This window comes from Lepidochelys kempii, chromosome 13, assembly GCF_965140265.1.
Source record: "Lepidochelys kempii isolate rLepKem1 chromosome 13, rLepKem1.hap2, whole genome shotgun sequence".
Taxonomy (NCBI): domain Eukaryota; kingdom Metazoa; phylum Chordata; order Testudines; family Cheloniidae; genus Lepidochelys; species Lepidochelys kempii.
Genome location: NC_133268.1, coordinates 15169367 through 15187076, shown reverse-complemented (window position 1 = coordinate 15187076; position 17710 = coordinate 15169367). Strand labels below are relative to the sequence as shown.

At 42.9% G+C, this 17710-nt stretch overlaps 1 protein-coding gene across 2 annotated transcripts in view; it reads right to left on the bottom strand.

The window, feature by feature from the left end:
- ATP9A (ATPase phospholipid transporting 9A (putative)) overlaps window positions 1-17710 on the bottom strand; it is a 93166-nt gene that overhangs the window by 41925 nt on the left and 33531 nt on the right. For both annotated transcript variants that reach the window (XM_073309381.1, XM_073309379.1), the window contains exons 7-13: window positions 17114-17208; window positions 15254-15334; window positions 13580-13655; window positions 8512-8588; window positions 6814-6974; window positions 6098-6240; window positions 4027-4139 (exon numbers count right to left, since the gene is read on the bottom strand). In XM_073309381.1, the coding sequence (XP_073165482.1) occupies window positions 4027-4139; window positions 6098-6240; window positions 6814-6974; window positions 8512-8588; window positions 13580-13655; window positions 15254-15334; window positions 17114-17208 (746 nt within the window). The remainder of the gene's footprint in view (window positions 1-4026; window positions 4140-6097; window positions 6241-6813; window positions 6975-8511; window positions 8589-13579; window positions 13656-15253; window positions 15335-17113; window positions 17209-17710) is intronic.

The window sequence follows — 17710 nt, the reverse complement described above, 5'->3', positions numbered from 1 at the left end:
GTATGACATGTTTGATATGAAAAATCATCAAGCCCCTCATTAGCATAAAGAGTGACGTTTAGTTATTTTAATTCTCAATGAACAGGTGTTTTCATTGAATTTAACCATTCTGCTGCAATGTGTGCAATGCAGTCCCAGGAGCCTAACACTATTACATGCACCCAAAATGTTAAATTGACCAACCTTTTGCATTTCACTAAGTTTGGATTAAAAAAATTTTTTTTAAAAAGAGTACTTTCACTTGTTTTAGGGGAGGAAGTTCTTTTTAAGTCTGATTTTTACTGGACCATTTCCCTTTAAAAGAGACAGAAAAAAATACTAAAATGTAAACAAATTTCAAATAATAATTGAAGGCTCAAAGCAATCTATTGCGAAGAGGATTTGTAAAGGATTGTAATGAATTATGAATCCCAAATCTAGGACAACAGGATATGTGTTCATACTTCATGGATTGGTGCTGATGGTTTTGGATGTGCCCTTCATGATATATGTAGGCACAGCTGTGGTCATTACATTTTCTTCACAGGAAGTTGCAGGAGTGACTGCTAGGGTCCTTTGGTAGCTTTACCCAATTTACGAGAATGACAAAGGAAATTACAAGTCAGAGCCAGGAAATATAGTTTTCTCACCCTTACAGTTCAAAAGATGTCTATTTGTTATACAAAACTGAACCAAAAGAGCGCAAGCATATAAACAAAGAAGTTCAAGATTGTTCACTACCATAGAGAAGGAATGCTAAGGGAAAATCTCCCATTATCATAGAAACATAGGACTGGAAGGGACCTTGAGAGATCATCTAGTCCAGTCCCCTGCACTCATGGCACGACAAAGTATTATCTAGACCATCCCTGACAGGTGTTCATCTAGGATGGCCTTGCTTTGTAAGTCAAATACTGTACTTACTCATGTGATTTACCTGGAGATTTTAGGTATTTAACGTTGAGAAAAATTGGCCAAGTTTCAAAAGTACAAATTACTGTTATATCAGCCTGAACTATGATTTTACCCAATTTTGAAAAGATACAGAACGCTGTGGAAGAACTTTCCAAGTTGTAGCCAGTTTTGAAAAGTGGATATTTGGTTTGGACCATAAACATTCCCAGGAAACTTCTGATACTGTACTGTATGCAGTATTACCAACGACAAGAGATCAAAAATCATAATTCTGGCCCAAAATTCATGAGCTTTTTTAAACAGATTGCATTGTGTGTTTAGGTCAGTCTCTTGATTTTTGAACGCATACTGGCCATCCCCAGGGTGTGTACATATGACAATTAGTGTTGCCCACTCCCACATATACTGGATAAGGTGATTTTGGCCCCTGCTGCAGGAGCTCTCACCCCCATATCTGCCACTCTCCTGCCCAGCAATTAGTCCTGTCCCACAGTCCCTCATCAGTTGTGTCCCAACCCAACCCCCTCAATTCAACTCCCCCTCAGTTCAGTCCCACAGCCCCCATCAACCCCCACTGCACTCAGTTCACCCTCCCAGCACTCACCCCATCTGCTCAGATCAATATAGCCCTCCCACCCTACCAGCCCCCTCCCGCCTCACTTCAGCCCCACTGCAGGCCCCAGACCATAGTTCAGCCCTCCCAGCCTCACCTATGCTCCTCTTAAGGTTCTTCACCTTCACCAGGCTGCAGCCGGGGGGGGAGAAGGAGGGGGAAAGGGAAGGGACTGCAGTGGGGTCCCCTCTCCCACTTCCCAGATTGGCAGGGGAACCCTGGCTGCGGGGCTGACAGTGGGGAGCCCTGGCCACTGAGGGTTGACAGTGATTTCTAAGTAAAATTAAGCCTCACTCGTGATCTGGCTGTATTTCAAGGAATCCCTGTTGAGGTTACAGGGACAAACCATCCCGATGAGTCGAAAGAATAGTAAATATGGCAGGCGACCAGCTTGGCTTAATGGTGAAATCCTAGCGGATCTTAAACATAAAAAAGAAGCTTACAAGAAGTGGAAGGTTGGACATATGACCAGGGAAGAGTATAAAAATATTGCTCGGGCATGTAGGAATGATATCAGGAGGGCCAAATCGCACCTGGAGCTGCAGCTAGCAAGAGATGTCAAGAGTAACAAGAAGGGTTTCTTCAGGTATGTTGGCAACAAGAAGAAAGCCAAGGAAAGTGTGGGCCCCTTACTGAATGAGGGAGGCAACCTAGTGACAGAGGATGTGGAAAAAGCTAATGTACTCAATGCTTTTTTTGCCTCTGTTTTCACTAACAAGGTCAGCTCCCAGACTGCTGCGCTGGGCATCACAAAATGGGGAAGAGATGGCCAGCCCTCTGTGGAGATAGAGGTGGTTAGGGACTATTTAGAAAAGCTGGACGTGCACAAGTCCATGGGGCCGGACGAGTTGCATCCGAGAGTGCTGAAGGAATTGGCGGCTGTGATTGCAGAGCCATTGGCCATTATCTTTGAAAACTCGTGGCGAACAGGGGAAGTCCCGGATAACTGGAAAAAGGCTAATGTAGTGCCAATCTTTAAAAAAGGGAAGAAGGAGGATCCAGGGAACTACAGGCCAGTCAGCCTCACCTCAGTCCCTGGAAAAATCATGGAGCAGGTCCTCAAAGAATCAATCCTGAAGCACTTACATGAGAGGAGAGTGATCAGGAACAGCCAGCATGGATTCACCAAGGGAAGGTCATGCCTGACTAATCTAATTGCCTTTTATGATGAGATTACTGGTTCTGTGGATGAAGGGAAAGCAGTGGATGTATTGTTTCTTGACTTTAGCAAAGCTTTTGACACGGTCTCCCACAGTATTCTTGTCAGCAAGTTAAGGAAGTATGGGCTGGATGAATGCACTATAAGGTGGGTAGAAAGTTGGCAGCCGGTATCAAGTGGAGTGCCCCAAGGGTCGGTCCTGGGGCCGGTTTTGTTCAATATCTTCATAAATGATCTAGAGGATGGTGTGGATTGCACTCTCAGCAAATTTGCGGATGATACTAAACTGGGAGGAGTGGTAGATACGCTGGAGGGGAGGGATAGGATACAGAAGGACCTAGACAAATTGGAGGATTGGGCCAAAAGAAATCTGATGAGGTTCAATAAGGATAAGTGCAGGGTCCTGCACTTAGGACGGAAGAACCCAATGCACAGCTACAGACTAGGGACCGAATGGCTAGGCAGCAGTTCTGTGGAAAAGGACCTCGGGGTGACAGTGGATGAGAAGCTGGATATGAGTCAGCAGTGTGCCCTTGTTCCCAAGAAGGCCAATGGCATTTTGGGATGTATAAGTAGGGGCATAGCGAGCAGATCGAGGGACGTGATCGTTCCCCTCTATTCGACATTGGTGAGGCCTCATCTGGAGTACTGTGTCCAGTTTTGGGCCCCATACTACAAGAAGGATGTAGATAAATTGGAGAGAGTCCAGCGAAGGGCAACAAAAATGATTAGGGGTCTAGAACACATGACTTATGAGGAGAGGCTGAGGGAGCTGGGATTGTTTAGCCTGCAGAAGAGAAGAATGAGGGGGGATTTGATAGCTGCTTTCAACTACCTGAAAGGGGGTTCCAAAGAGGATGGCTCTAGACTGTTCTCAATGGTAGCAGATGACAGAACGAGGAGTAATGGTCTCAAGTTGCAGGGGGGGAGGTTTAGATTGGATATTAGGAAAAACTTTTTCACTAAGAGGGTAGTGAAACACTGGAATGCGTTACCTAGGGAGGTGGTAGAATCTCCTTCCTTAGAGGTTTTTAAGGTCAGGCTTGACAAAGCCCTGGCTGGGATGATTTAACTGGGAATTGGTCCTGCTTCGAGCAGGGGGTTGGATTAGATGACCTTCAGGGGTCCCTTCCAACCCTGATATTCTATGATTCTATGATCTCTGGATAGAACTCGGAAATGTCAGGATTTTTTTTTTTCAGTCACGGCTGGTATGTATGGTAATTATACATATATACATATTAATCATGCAGCTGCCTATATGTTTTACTGAAAGTTTGAGCTATGTAGTCAGGATCCCTTTATGAACAGCCCAATGACCTGTCAAACTAAGAGTTAAGTTAATCAGACTTTACTTTACCTGCGTATATATACTAAATATATGGCTCTGCACTTCATCCATGGAGTCCAGTCCATAGGCTACTGTCCCAAGGTGAAGCCGTTTAAAAACCATCTCATTCTGTGTGAGAGTTCCTGTAACAGAAGCAGCATTATAGGCCACGTCCAAGCCATGGCAGATACTTATTTTCCAGTCAAACCCTATTCCCTGCTCTTCCCAACAAAGAGAGAAAGGATGAGATGGGAGCACAGATGTTTACCTAGTTACTATAATAAGCTACTAGTGCAGCTTCAAGCTTAATAATTTGTGGGTAGATTCTTGCAGGGAGTGGTAGAATACTTGGCTAGGAGCTCCATTAAAATGAGACTATTCACCAAGTAACTTACTGCTTAGTGAGATAAGAGTATCAGTGTGAAATCCTGACCCCACTGAAGTCAATTTCAGTTTATCCATTGACTTAAATGGGTCTGGGATGACATCCCAGAATCTGGCCCTTGGTTATTAACTAAGGCCTTTTGTTGTCCTAGACCAGAGTCGTGAAGGTTCTGTGACAATAAACGCTGGAATGATGGCAGGTGACTGGTTTCTGTTCCTAAAGAAGGGTTGTCTGTAGAGCTGGGCAAAATGTATTTGGCAAATTTACTGCTCGCTAAACAATGCATTTTCAAGGCACCAAAACTTCACCAAAATAAATAAAAGCCACAAAAACTGGAAATGTTGATTTAAAGTTTCATTTTGAAAAGGTAAATTTTATTTCACAAATCAAAACACTGTGTTTCAAGCCAAAAAAAAAAGTTTTTTCAGTTTTTCATTCTGGGGAGAAAAACTGGAAAAAGAAGAAGAAAACTAACAGAACTTTATTTTGTATATTTCTGTCCAACTTCCAAACTGAAAATAAGCGTATTTTAAAAAAAAAAAAAAGGGGGAAGAAGGAAGTTATTCCATTCCCTCTAGCTCACAGAACAGGGACTAAAGACTGACAGAAGTGAGTGATGGTGAGAAAAACACACAATAAACCATAAGGGGTGAAAAATCATTCAGGTCTCTTGCCCGTTTCTGTGCACACCCCCTCATTAAGGAAGGGCTCTATTATATATGAGAACAACATGGAGATTCAAAACATTGTTTATACTGAACCACATTTTCTAAAAGGAAATCCCGGTTAGAAAAGAAGATACGTTATATCAGTGGTCACCAACTGGTCGATCGTGATCAACTGGTCGATCCTGGAGACTACCAGTCGATAGGGATCTCTAGCTGCACAGCCGCTAAGGCAGGCTCCCTGCCTGCCCTGGCCCCACACTGCTCCCAGAAGTGGCCAGCGCGCCCCCGCAGCCTGAGGCAGGATCTCCACGCGCTGCCCCTCTCTGCAGACACCACCCCTGCAGCTCTCATTGTCTGGGAATAGGAAGCTGTGGTCAATGGGAGTTGCGGGGGCGGTGCCTGCAGAGATGGGTAGTGCCTATGGAGCCACATGTCCTTCCCAGGGGCTTCAGGGGCGCGTTGGCCCCTTCCTTAGCCCTGCTGCACCGCCAACCAGGAGCTGCCCGAGGTAAGTGCCCCCCGGCAGGAGCCTGCACCCCAGCCCTGAGTCCCTTCCCAGAGCCAACTGCCTACACCCTAAACCCCTGCCCCAGCACTGAGCCCCCTCCCACAGCCAGCACCCTGTACCCCCTCCTGCACCCCAACACTCTGCCCCAGCCCGGAGTACTCTCCCACACTCCGAACCCGTCAGCCTCAGCCCAGAGCCTGCACCCCTTCCCGAACCTCAACCCCCTACCCCAGCCCAGTGAAAGTGAGTGAGGACGTTGGAGAGCGAGCGATTGGGGTGGTGGTGGAGGAGGGGATGGAGTGGGCACGGCTTTGGTGAAGGGGCAGGGCCACAGGGAAGGGGTGGGGTAGATCCTGGGTTGCACTTGAATTCAAAAAATGATCTTGTAAAAAGGTTGGAGACCACTGTGTTACATTTTCCTACCCCATCAAAGAAGAACGTATATTAACTTATTTGACTATTCAAAGAAAATGTTACCCAAAGACCTCCTTCACGCTTTTGCCTACACCAAAACTCCTGATAACTCATTTACCTGCATACCTGTTTTGTCTGTAAGTAAATAGGATATCCGTCCGAGCTGCTCTGGAATAGTGCTGGATCGAACCACTGTCCCAGGAATTTTGGAATCCCTACGGATCATCCAGCTGTAGACTATTTTCCCCATATCCAGGTTCACACGTAAGCTATGTTGGGGAAAAAAAGAACAAAAGGGCTAAAAAGAAATATCATCTGAGATTGTCCCCAAAGTATGGGGATAATAAATTTGCTATAAACCTTTGGACAAACATCATGAGCTACCACAGGAAAGTGCTGTAATAAAAGGATGAGACTTCCATATTAGAATTGATCAGCACAAGAAAGTGTTGAGGGAGAACCATGTATTAGCTCCTGTGACAGCAATGAGAAGTTCGAAGTTGCTAAGCAAAAAAGATACACTGTGAATGGAAGATGGACACACCATCTAAGTAGGGACAAAATGATCAACAACCAAAAAACCAGAGGTTAAAAAAAAAATTAAAAATCGTGGTGGTTTGCTTTCTTCCCCTCACCCCCTTCATTTTTGCTCACCTCTCTTCAGGGAAACAGGATGCCTATAGAGCAAGAGAGGCTGTCCCTGCAATAGGCATTTCTAATCCCTCATTTCTGGAGACCTCACAAGAAAGTCCAATATTGTAAAATTCTAGATGTGTATGTTAAAGTGTGGCAGAGTAGAAGGCTAATACATTTTGCTGGGAAGGGTTAATTGATTGGCTTACCTAATAGGAATGATGTTTGAAAACAGGAGGAGGAATCGTATGATCTGAAGATACCAGCGGCCTGCGAAATGCTGGAGGGCCACCATGACAAGCGAGACCACCACAAGGGCTCCAAACAAGATTTTGGTGAGGCAGTTCACTTCCAAGTCAAATAGGCCAATCTAAGCAAATAAAATAAAATATTTTCCACAGTGTAAAATCGAGAGATTAATCCATGTAGTGTTCTCATATTTGGCATGAGCTGCCATCATGCCTTCGAGTGTGCATGCACCCAAAAAGCTAATGGGACTGATGCGTACATTTCCAATGCAGAAGAAATGAATGCAATAAACGAAACAGAGCTCTAGAGACTACAGGGGTGGGGACCCGCACAAAATTAAAAACAGCAAGAGCGAGATTAAACATTAGTTTCAAATCAACTGGCCGTTCCAAGACGTTCATCCCCAGACACATTTTCATCTCTTCATTTAAATCCCTGTACTGTTTTGCATTTCAAAGCAACACTTTCCCCAACTCAACCTTCATGCTTCCAAGCCTTTGGAGTTACAGTGTCACAAGCACTGGAGTTCTACACACCTGCTGCTGCCACTTTCTAATGCAAGCGGCCTTTTAAAAAAAAAACGGTATTTAGAAGAGATCAACTCGGTTAGCACTTGGGTGAAGAGATCTGAGACACCTCATATCGTCAGCAACTGGCCACTAACATCCACAGAACTAAACTTAGCTAAGGGACACCATACAAGATTGTGTGTACACAATTTCAATTTATCTTTATAGTTAAAGCTAGCGTGGATCCAGTTACACTGGTATAAATGTACTTATACTAGTAGAGTTTAATCCTGCACAATAAGCCAAGCCACTACAACTGAGCGAACACTAGGGGTTGTACCAATATAATTACTGATAAATAACGATTCGTACCCCTAACATACATCACTATTCTGGTACCAAAAACCACTTGTAGACCAGGCCTGAGAAAGTAAGACAGGAAGAGACCACCTATGAGGAGTATCCTTAATTGCACACTGGAAGTAAATCACTACTCAGCTGATGCTGCCCAGTTTACACCTTGGTTAGATGTTTGCTGTGTAAGAGACAGAAACTCAACAGTATCTCCATGATGAACCTTTACATGGTTGCCCCCACTGATAATGTTTCATTTTTCTCTGAAACAGCAGGTGTACGCAAAGTTTGCAGGGGCAGGTCCAGTCAGGCAAATGGGGCTGAGTGTGGTGGGGATGGGCAATTGCCCACCTGCCCAAGGCTTGCAGTTTGAGGGGGAGCAATGACCCCTCTGCCGCCCCCCCACCCAACAAACTACACCCATGGGCGTATGTATCTGCAAGAGATAGAATACTGGGCTAGATCAGAGATTCTCAGCCTCTTTAATGCGGTGATTATATGTTAACTCTCCCTCAACTAGTTATCGTCAGATGCACCCCATAAACAATCTCGGTTCACATGGTGCTTTAGAAGAAATAAGGAGTCCATGGGTGACGCAAAGGCAGTGCCATAGGAACTGGGGTAATGAATTTACACTATTTCTCGTATCTGAGGAGAACTGATTACTAAGAACCTAGAAAATCAGCTTAGTTAAACATCAGGAGTGGGAATGAGTTTACAACCCACAGGTTGAGATCCATGGTACTATGGTGGCCCAACTGTCTACTATTGTACACCAATGGCTAAACACTGTACCTTACTTCGTGGATTTGAAGTGTTCATGACACTGCGCAGTTCCCTCCCTGTGTAAAGAACAACTCCCACAACTGTGCCTAAATGAAATAAAAAACACGATATATATTATTCTGGGATGAACAGGTTAAATAATGGCGCTTTTTTTAAAAAAAATGGTTGGGATGATGCTTGTTCTTAAAGGTTTATTTTATCCACGGACTCAATGTGCAGGCACGTTTTTAGTAGATTAATTTTAGAAAGCATGGAGAGCACCCCCCCCAAAAAAAACAAAAAAAATCAAATCAACTGATTCAAATACATGGGATATAAATTGGAAGGGTGGAGAAACGGAGACTGATTTTTATATTCAGAGTATCTCCCTCCTACAAATGCCAATGCTTGAAGCTGGACACAGCACTCTTAATTATCGTCTGTGCAATTAACCTTTAGATAAGGCAACATAAATTAATCTACTATAGTGCCTAAAAGGATAAGTACCCCCTTCTCCCATTTTCCTCCCTTAAACTCTTGGTGTGAATTCCCACCCTGTTGCAATCAAAGGAGTTGAAAAGCAGGGGTTTCGGTTCACCACCACCAATTGCCACCACAAAGTTGTACTGTTGCTTAGGTTGCCGGCCCTAGAGGCTACAAACTGTTTAAGCCTTACTATTGTCCTCGAAAAGCATAAAACAGCCACTTCATTCTAGTGGCCATCACTGCTAGCTAATGGAAATATAATACAACATTTAAACAGCAACGTGGTTATCTAGCTGCAGAATGTCAGTATTGCATACATTTTGCAACATGTCAGCATTGCACATTTCTACCCCAGCACTAAGCTCCTGTGGGTGATGGAATACTTAGTAGGACAGACACCCCAAGGACTCATATCCAGTTAGTGCTTCCATAATTTTGGGAGAATGTTGATCAAATGCATGCAGTTACATTTTAATTCTGGCCCTAGAAGCACTCGAACATCTTTAACTGGTGCACTTCACAAGTCTGAAGTCACTGTAGCCCTGATGGCAATTTCAGTGAAACAGGACTGTGCAATCCAATGTGTTCGACACGTGACCATGAGCCTTGATGGCTTCCTCTTCCTGTCTCATAAAGGTTGCGGAATTATGCCTCTCTCACAGGGCATACAAGGGCAAACAAGTTGTGCAGGGCATATAAACAGCTGTTAGGGCCTATATTTTTAAAGATATTTTGTACGTGTTAGATGCACAGAGGACATTCATGCAAATCCATGACTCCAATGTGGTTCTCTCCCTCAGTGTGCTGCTTGTCCAAGACTTACTTTGTAGTGCTAAGGCAGAGGTCCCCAAACTGTGGGGCCCAGAGAAATATTCAGGGCCCAGGCCAGCCTTGAATGTGGGGGGGTGGGGGGGAACACCACCCAACTCTGCTCCTGGCCTTGGCTCTGGCTGCCGGCCTGGGACCCCGGCTGTCAGCCCTTGCTGCCAGCCTCATGCCCGGGACCCGGTTGCCAGCCTTTACTGCCAGCCTTGCACCCGAAACCCTGGATGTCGACCTCGACCCCTGGCCCCGCCCCCTAGGTGTGGCTCCAACGTCTGCCCCCTTACCTCTGTCGGAGTCCCCACCTCTCAGAGCCCTGGCCCCGCTCCCAGCACTGGCTCCGGGGTAGGCGGAGGGCACGAGGTAAAAAGTTTGGGGACCACTGTGCTAAGGGCTGTGTGGAATGTAACAGACTACGGATGACAGAATGATTATCACAACACCATGTTCCATACAGGGCATGCAATAAGACATTCATCACACACAACTTTGCAACTTCAATAAGGGGAGCATCATAATAAAGAAGGCTAAGCTGATCTGCAATAGTTAGCGCAATATTCTTTTGATGGCCTTCCTACTACACTGTATGGATAAATTACGCAGGCCATGAATCCGTATATTTGTAGTGACAAATATTCCTGATTAAACTATACAGCTCAGTTTGATCTTTCTTTTGTGCAACTGTGCAAAAGATGCCAGGTACATTTCCTTTCTACTACCCCAGCTCATCTTTTAAGAATTAGCATTCCATTTGCACACAGACAGATCCACAATGCATGGGAATCCGAGGGTTTTTTTCTTCTTTGTAAAATAACTGACATCTGGAAGACAATTCAGTCTAGCAGCAGAGTCAGGAAGACCAATAACTTTCTTAAATTAAGAGCTCATTAAACTGAATTCATTGGGTTTGGTTTAAAAAAAAAATCCATTTGAAAAGTCTTCACTAGATTTGGATAGGCAGAAGATCCAAGTTTTATCAAACGTTTGGAAAATTAAATTTTTAGTCAGTGCTGTGGTTTGTAAGTTCTTTCTCAGTTATAAAATTCTGATAAAAGAAAACTGCATGAAGTTGCTATAAGCAGAGCAGTGAAGTTGCATCCAAACAGGAGACACAGGACTTGATCCTGCTCCATTCAAGTCAATGGAAAAATTCCAGTAATATTGTAGCTTTGTAGAGGCCCCATTGTGCTAGGCACTGTGCACATGTTAAGAAACAATCACTGGCCTGAACAGTTTACAATATTAACAGAGAGGCAAAGGGTCAGAGAAAGGCTGTTACAGTCATTGGGACCAGTGAGAGCTAGGCATAATCACATGAACTAAATAAATGTATTACGTAACTTTAAAACTATATCGTGAATGTTAAACTAGACATACGCCTGCCTATTCTCAGGAAGAGACAGAATCATACTAATTCCTACTATGCAGGAACAGATGGAGCTGCTGGGAGGTGGCAAATATATTTTAATGCTGAAATAAGTAATACACTGAGCCATTTCAAAAGGGCTAACAGTGAGTGTATGCCTCTTAGAAACCAGATTCTTTTAGTTGCTCTAAACCCATTGACAGGTTTCAGAGTAGCAGCCGGGTTTGTCTGTATCCGCAAAAAGAAAAGGAGTACTTGTGGCACCTTAGAGACTAACAAATATTGCGGTTTTAATACCTTGCCCAATTCCCACCATGCCCATTACTAACCAAGGTTTCAGAAGGCTGCAAACATATTATTTTTAAATAAAACTTAAGATGTAAAACTAATTCAAACTAAAAATATCCTGGGAAGCATTCTTTAAAAATAAGTCTCCGGAGCCAGATGACAGAAGGTGGCAAGCACACTAATTCAGATCAGCAGATGGCAGGCTACTCCAAATCTGACAGCAAACAGCAAGCGGAGTCAGACTCGCTCCTACCGCAGCAGCAGATGGACATGCTGCAAAGCTCTGCTTTAACTCAGTGCTGCCCCCAATCGCATGTGTATTATTTATTCTACTAAAGAGATAGGGAAACTGTTCCGTGTAGAATCACAGAAGTTAAAATAGGGGGAAAGCCTATTAGGGGATGGAAAAGGCCTATTAATTTTTCTGAGCAGAACAAAATTTTCACTGGGTACTTGTTCCTAATTGTTTTATGGATATTTGAAATAGACTACATTGTATAAACTATTTAAAAAGCTATTAAAATATTTTAAAATGCCATTCTTCTCGACTGATCCCACAAACACATGTGTACACAAGTAACTTTGCTCACAGGCATAAGTGACAGATTGGGCTCAAATTGTGAGCTCTTTAGGGCAGAGGAAAAGTCTTTGTATCATTTTGTACAGAAGATAGAACAATGGAGCGCCAATCCTGATAGGGTCTTCTGGGAGCTACTGTAAATAATAAGCTTATCGGGTAGATCTGAATGCATGCAGTTTCTCCCACCATAGTACAAGTGCCTATACATGACAGCCCATGTGCATATAAGCACATCTGATGGCACAGATTGGGAAGAGCATAATACTCTCTAGGCGCACTGAGGGTAAAATCCTGGCCCCACTGAAGTCAAAAGGACTTTTGCCATTGATTTCCATGGGGACATAATTTCACTCTGAGTCTGGTCATGTCATACAAATATAGAGCCATTAACAGATCAGGAAAGACTTCAGAAGACTATATGAATTGATTAAGAGTTCCAGTTTAAATTATCTAGCACACAAAATAAGTAAGATAGAATAGAAAAACATATCTGAAGAGGCAAGAGTTACTAGAACAATGGCTTTCCTGCCTCTTTGTCTTCTTATTTGGTTTAGGAGATGGACTGAATTGAAAATGTGCTCTGAACAGTCTATTTGATATTTGAAGCTGCCTGCACTAGTACTTGTGTGTTTGCATCAGGGGTGGTGGGGAAGGTTAGTTGCCAATCAGTTGACAATTACTGAACTATAAATAAGATTTACTCTACAGTACTATATTTGGACAGCTATATTTAATTACCTTTTGACATATCACTGTGACAACATATATTAAATTTTAGCATATTTTAAAGAGAAGGAGCAGGAGAATTGGATGGAAACATTGCAGAAATGAAATGCACCTACCTTTCTCTGCTAATGAAACGTTGGGGGGGGAGGGGAAGAGGAGGTGTTTCGATTGTTCCATTACAAAGAGAAACTTTCTGAAGTTCATATTCCTTCCCATCAGTCACTTTGTGAAGTGTCTCAAACCATAAAGTGAAACCTCTAAAACTCAAAAACTTCAATCCTCAAACTGCACTGCAGAATTTCACTCTTCTTCTGACACTCTCTTGTTACTTAAGGGCACCTTAGCTAGTGAAAGAATGAGCCTTTTCTCCAGACAAGCATTCAGAAGAGAATATTGACTCCTCTCATTCCTAGCAACTTTAGTGTGTGTATGTAACAACCCAAAATGTATCACAGAATGCTTTTTATTTATAGAACCATAACCTAGTGGAAGCATTTACCTGAAGATCTTTTATGTTAGCTTCTATTACTAGACTCTATTTGACACCATTTCTGTTACAGATTAGAATGTCAATGTAGCAATTAAGTGCTATTCTGGTAGCAGACGCTTAAGAAGCGCCCAAAGGCCCCTGGAATTCCAGTTCCTTCTCATCTATAAATGTCCAAGAGGTAATTAGATGTCAGCTCAGCTCCTCTGAGATGTTAGGACAAGTGGTAAACTTCATTCCAACCACTAAATTCTCTGACAGAGATGATTATTCCAAATTACAAAAGGATTTTTAAAAATTGCTAACATACTCCTCAAAAAAATTATACGTGCTTCCATCTTACCTGATGCAATCACTGTGCTGGCCCAGAGGGTGTTTTCTATGCTTAAGCTTTCATTCACTGGAGGGTCACTGTCTTCCTAGAACGGATACACAAACAGCATTCAAACGGCTTACTAGATGCATTCATGACACACAGAGAGGCAAAGGAGGGAAAACATCCTAAGCTTATGAAAATCCTAAAATCTTAACCATCAGATCCTCCTGGTTGGGCTAGAAACACAGGCATTTCACAGTGGGATGAAAGGGTGGGGGCAGGGGAAGCCTACTATTGTGCCTTTTCCTGCACAGGCAGCCCCTCCTCTCCAAGTTAGAAGAACGGTGGCTTGTTTCTTATAACTATTTGAAAGTGATTTGAAATCTTCAGCTGAACTCTGATTCAGGAACCACGACATTGGGTATGTTTTTCCAACACGATCCACTCACTCATGCAAATGACTGACATTTATCTGTCTTTTACTGAAAGGTACCAGTGAAATTTCTCCTTTTGCAGTTTAAGCCTCTCAGAAATGCCTGGAAAGCTAAATAAATAATCTGAACCATGCCAGTAAATGACACAGAGTGATCAGTATGCTAGATTCAGTATCCTTTTTTCAGGGATCAGGAGCATGCTTTACCTTTGCATTACAGTGTGCTGGGGAATTAAGGCCTTTTTACGGCTAACATAAAATTGCTTCTCTATCTGGATAGTCCAAGGGGATCTACAAACCTCCCAGGCTCAGTAGCTGCCCAAGCTGCTCCCTATTCCATGAAAGTACTACCTTCTGTAAAGCCAATCAAGCAGCAGCTATAGGATGGTGAGATCACAGTCTATCACTTTAAAATAAACAAATGTTGGCAAGCAATTCAGAAAATGGCCTAAAAAGTCTCAGGGCTTTTACCAAGCTGCCCATGCTCCTTCAAGCAGGAGGGAAAGGGGGTCTTAAAAGTAAGGAATCCATATATAACATGCATTCATCACAATCCCCTTTCTCCAGGGAGCAGTGGAAGAAGTTTTGGGCCCAAACACCCATTGCATCTCTTCTCTCCATTTCCCCCACCCCTCAGAGTAACAGACAGCTTAATTTTTTTTAAAATGTTACATTCTCAGGGACCTAGGGCCAGAACAGACTATTGGAGGTGCACATGTATTAGGCCACATTAACTCTTACAGACTGCCACATTAACTCCCACCAACTGACCCTGAGAGGGGAGAACCAACCAACCCAGAATAGGAGTTGATGGCCATTGGCTTATTTACCTAAAGTCTTCTGCCCCCACACAGCTCTGAATGGCAGAGATTTTTTCAGTCTTTGACCACTTGTGTGGTGGGCCAGCCTCCCTTCTGAACAGGTGAGCTTATTTTGCAGCACCATGTTGTTGGACCCAAATGGCCACAACTAATTCCATCTGGATAAGACCCTTAATGCTGAGTGGCCTGCTGTCTTTTGTTTCTAAGGCAAACTCTTAATGAATTATAAAGCTTTAGATTTTATTTAACACACGGATGCATATTATTTAGAAGAGAGAAGGATCCCTATTAACCTATTTGACTTTAGTATATTTGTACAGGGCAAAGCAACATTTCAGCATTTCTCGTGAAGCAATTTAAAGTCACTTCCAAGAACCAAAATGCTATTCAAAAGGTCTGTGTGGCAAACGCTTATATATAATGCTTAAAACATATCAGTAGACTTACTCTGGTGAAGGTCCCCACAAAATTATGTATATCAATATTGGGCTCTTCTGCATACACATAGGATCGGATTTGAAGAAGATCCTAAAGAATAGACATGTTATGGCAGCAGTTAAAACACGATTATCCCACAATATATAAAGCCTTTAAGCCTCCAATTATTTTATGAATAACATTTCTTTAAGCAAATCAAAAAAAGACACTCAATGTACTCATACGGAAAATCTCTCAGCCGATGAAGACAGAGTAGAATCATTACAATAGCTTCACTAGAATGGTGTTGCCACAGTAAGAGTTGGCAAAACAGCAGCACACTCAGCTGACTTGTTTTGTTTCTTATAACACACAAACAGAGTTCTGCAGGATTTGGGAAGACACATAGCATTCAATGGTTATATATTTAGTTCAGATGGCAAAGAGGAATAACCATGCTCTAACTCTCCTTTTATGAAGGCAATCAATTGCTTAAGTGGCAGGAAAAGTTCCATTGTCAGGTCACATGATTTGTTCTCTTGTAGTACAGTAGAGCAGTGGCTCTCAAACTAGGAGTGCTGCTTGTTCAGGGAAAGCCCTTGGCAGGCTGGGCTGGTTCATTTACCTGCTGTGTCCAGGTTCGACCAATTGCGGCTCCCACTGGCCATGGTTTGCCACTCCTGATGCGGGGGGGGGCTGCACATCCCTCGGGGGGCTGCGGGAAGGGCGGCCTGCACATCCCTCGGGGGGCTGCGGGAAGGGCGGCCTGCACATCCCTCGGTGCTTCCCGCAGCCCTCATTGGCCTGGAGCAGCGAACCGCGGCCAGTGGGAACCGCGATTGGCTGAACCTGTGGACGCAGCAGGTAAACAAACCAGCCTGGCCCACCAGGGGCTTTCCCTGAACAAGCGGCGCCCCTAGTTTGAGAACCACTGCAGTAGAGCTCAATAACAGAAAGGGGAGTATTTGAGAAAGCAGGAAGTGCACTGTCATCAAGGAAATGAACCTTTCTATAACAAATTACTGGTAGATGACTTTCATGTATACCATGCCCCATTTGATTGGCTCCTATTTCAAGGCAGTTCTTTGGATGCTAGCTCAGTAATTCTATTTAAGTTTTCCATAGGGATCCATCACTATAGTATCGAAACAATATTAACCTGTCTGTTGAAGTACCCAGTTGAATTCATGAAGTCTTCTGCTATTCTCTCTTTCCTGGCAAAAAGAAGTTCTAATTGTCATTCCTCTTCAGCTGCCAAATTTGCCTCAAAACTGCATAAGGCATGTTGAGATCAATACTTCATGCTGCAGAAGTGGTTACTGTACACCTTATGGGGTGTATTTTAACCATAGATCAATGGGTTACTAAGAGTACATTTCAAATAAGAAGTTAGGTGAATGTCATTCATACCCAAATCTCTCTCTTCCAATACCACTTTATTGTCTCTTGAACAAAACACAGTCTATATACCACTACTTGTACTTTAATTTGTCGGTTTCCTCCATTTTTCAAAATCCCAGAGCCCTAACCAGCTGTGAAGTGAGAACTGGAATAATAAAAATGACATTCAATCCTTCCCCCTCCACTCCTCTCCCCGCAAATACAGAAAAAAAACCAACCAAACAAAATATCAAGAAACCATGATCTTGTGGAAGAATGGATTTTTTCCCTTCAGTACAAATATTGGCAGGAGGATCAAGTGTGCAAATAATTTTCAAAGTCTTCAATTCTGATTCCAAAATGGCAATTATTTTGCCTTCTGTGAAAGCCAGACAGAACACACATTTTTCGCTTTTGGCAGATTACGTACGATTACGTACACTTTCAATTGTTCATGACACACTGATAAACAGTTAATTCAAAAAAGTCTTTTACTAGGAAACTACTTACAGAAGCGGTGGGTAATCTCTGAGTGCAGGCAACTGGCAGCCGCAGCTTCCAGTCTGTCTCACCATCTAGCTGATCAGTCCGGAGGAAGCAAGATCCTGTGGATGTTCAACATTTGTTAATGGTCTTTTTAAATCTATTGTAAGTACATATATGGTTCATGGAATTAGTTCCTGAGATAGGACACATTTCTTCCTATGAAAACAACAGCTGATTAAGAGTAACCTTTATGAGAAATTTAAATGAAAAGTTTCTTGAGACTCCAGCTATTTAAATAAGCCAAGACTAAGGAAACAAACAAACAAACAAACAAATCAAACCAAACTTTCAAGTAAGTTATATGAAGGGAACAAATCAAAGTAAAAAAAATATAAATATAATTTTAAGAGGCTAAAACACATATAATAAATAGCTAGTTAGAGACACTTGGATACAGTGCTGGATGACAGGTAAGGCATATACTACCTTATGTATGTAAAGGCTGTTTTGAGTTACAAATGCTATGAGACTGGCAACGATTTCAATGGACACAAAGAGAAACGAGTATGAATGTTTTAAAAGAACAGTGCTCCTGGCAACTGTTCATTTAATAAACCATAT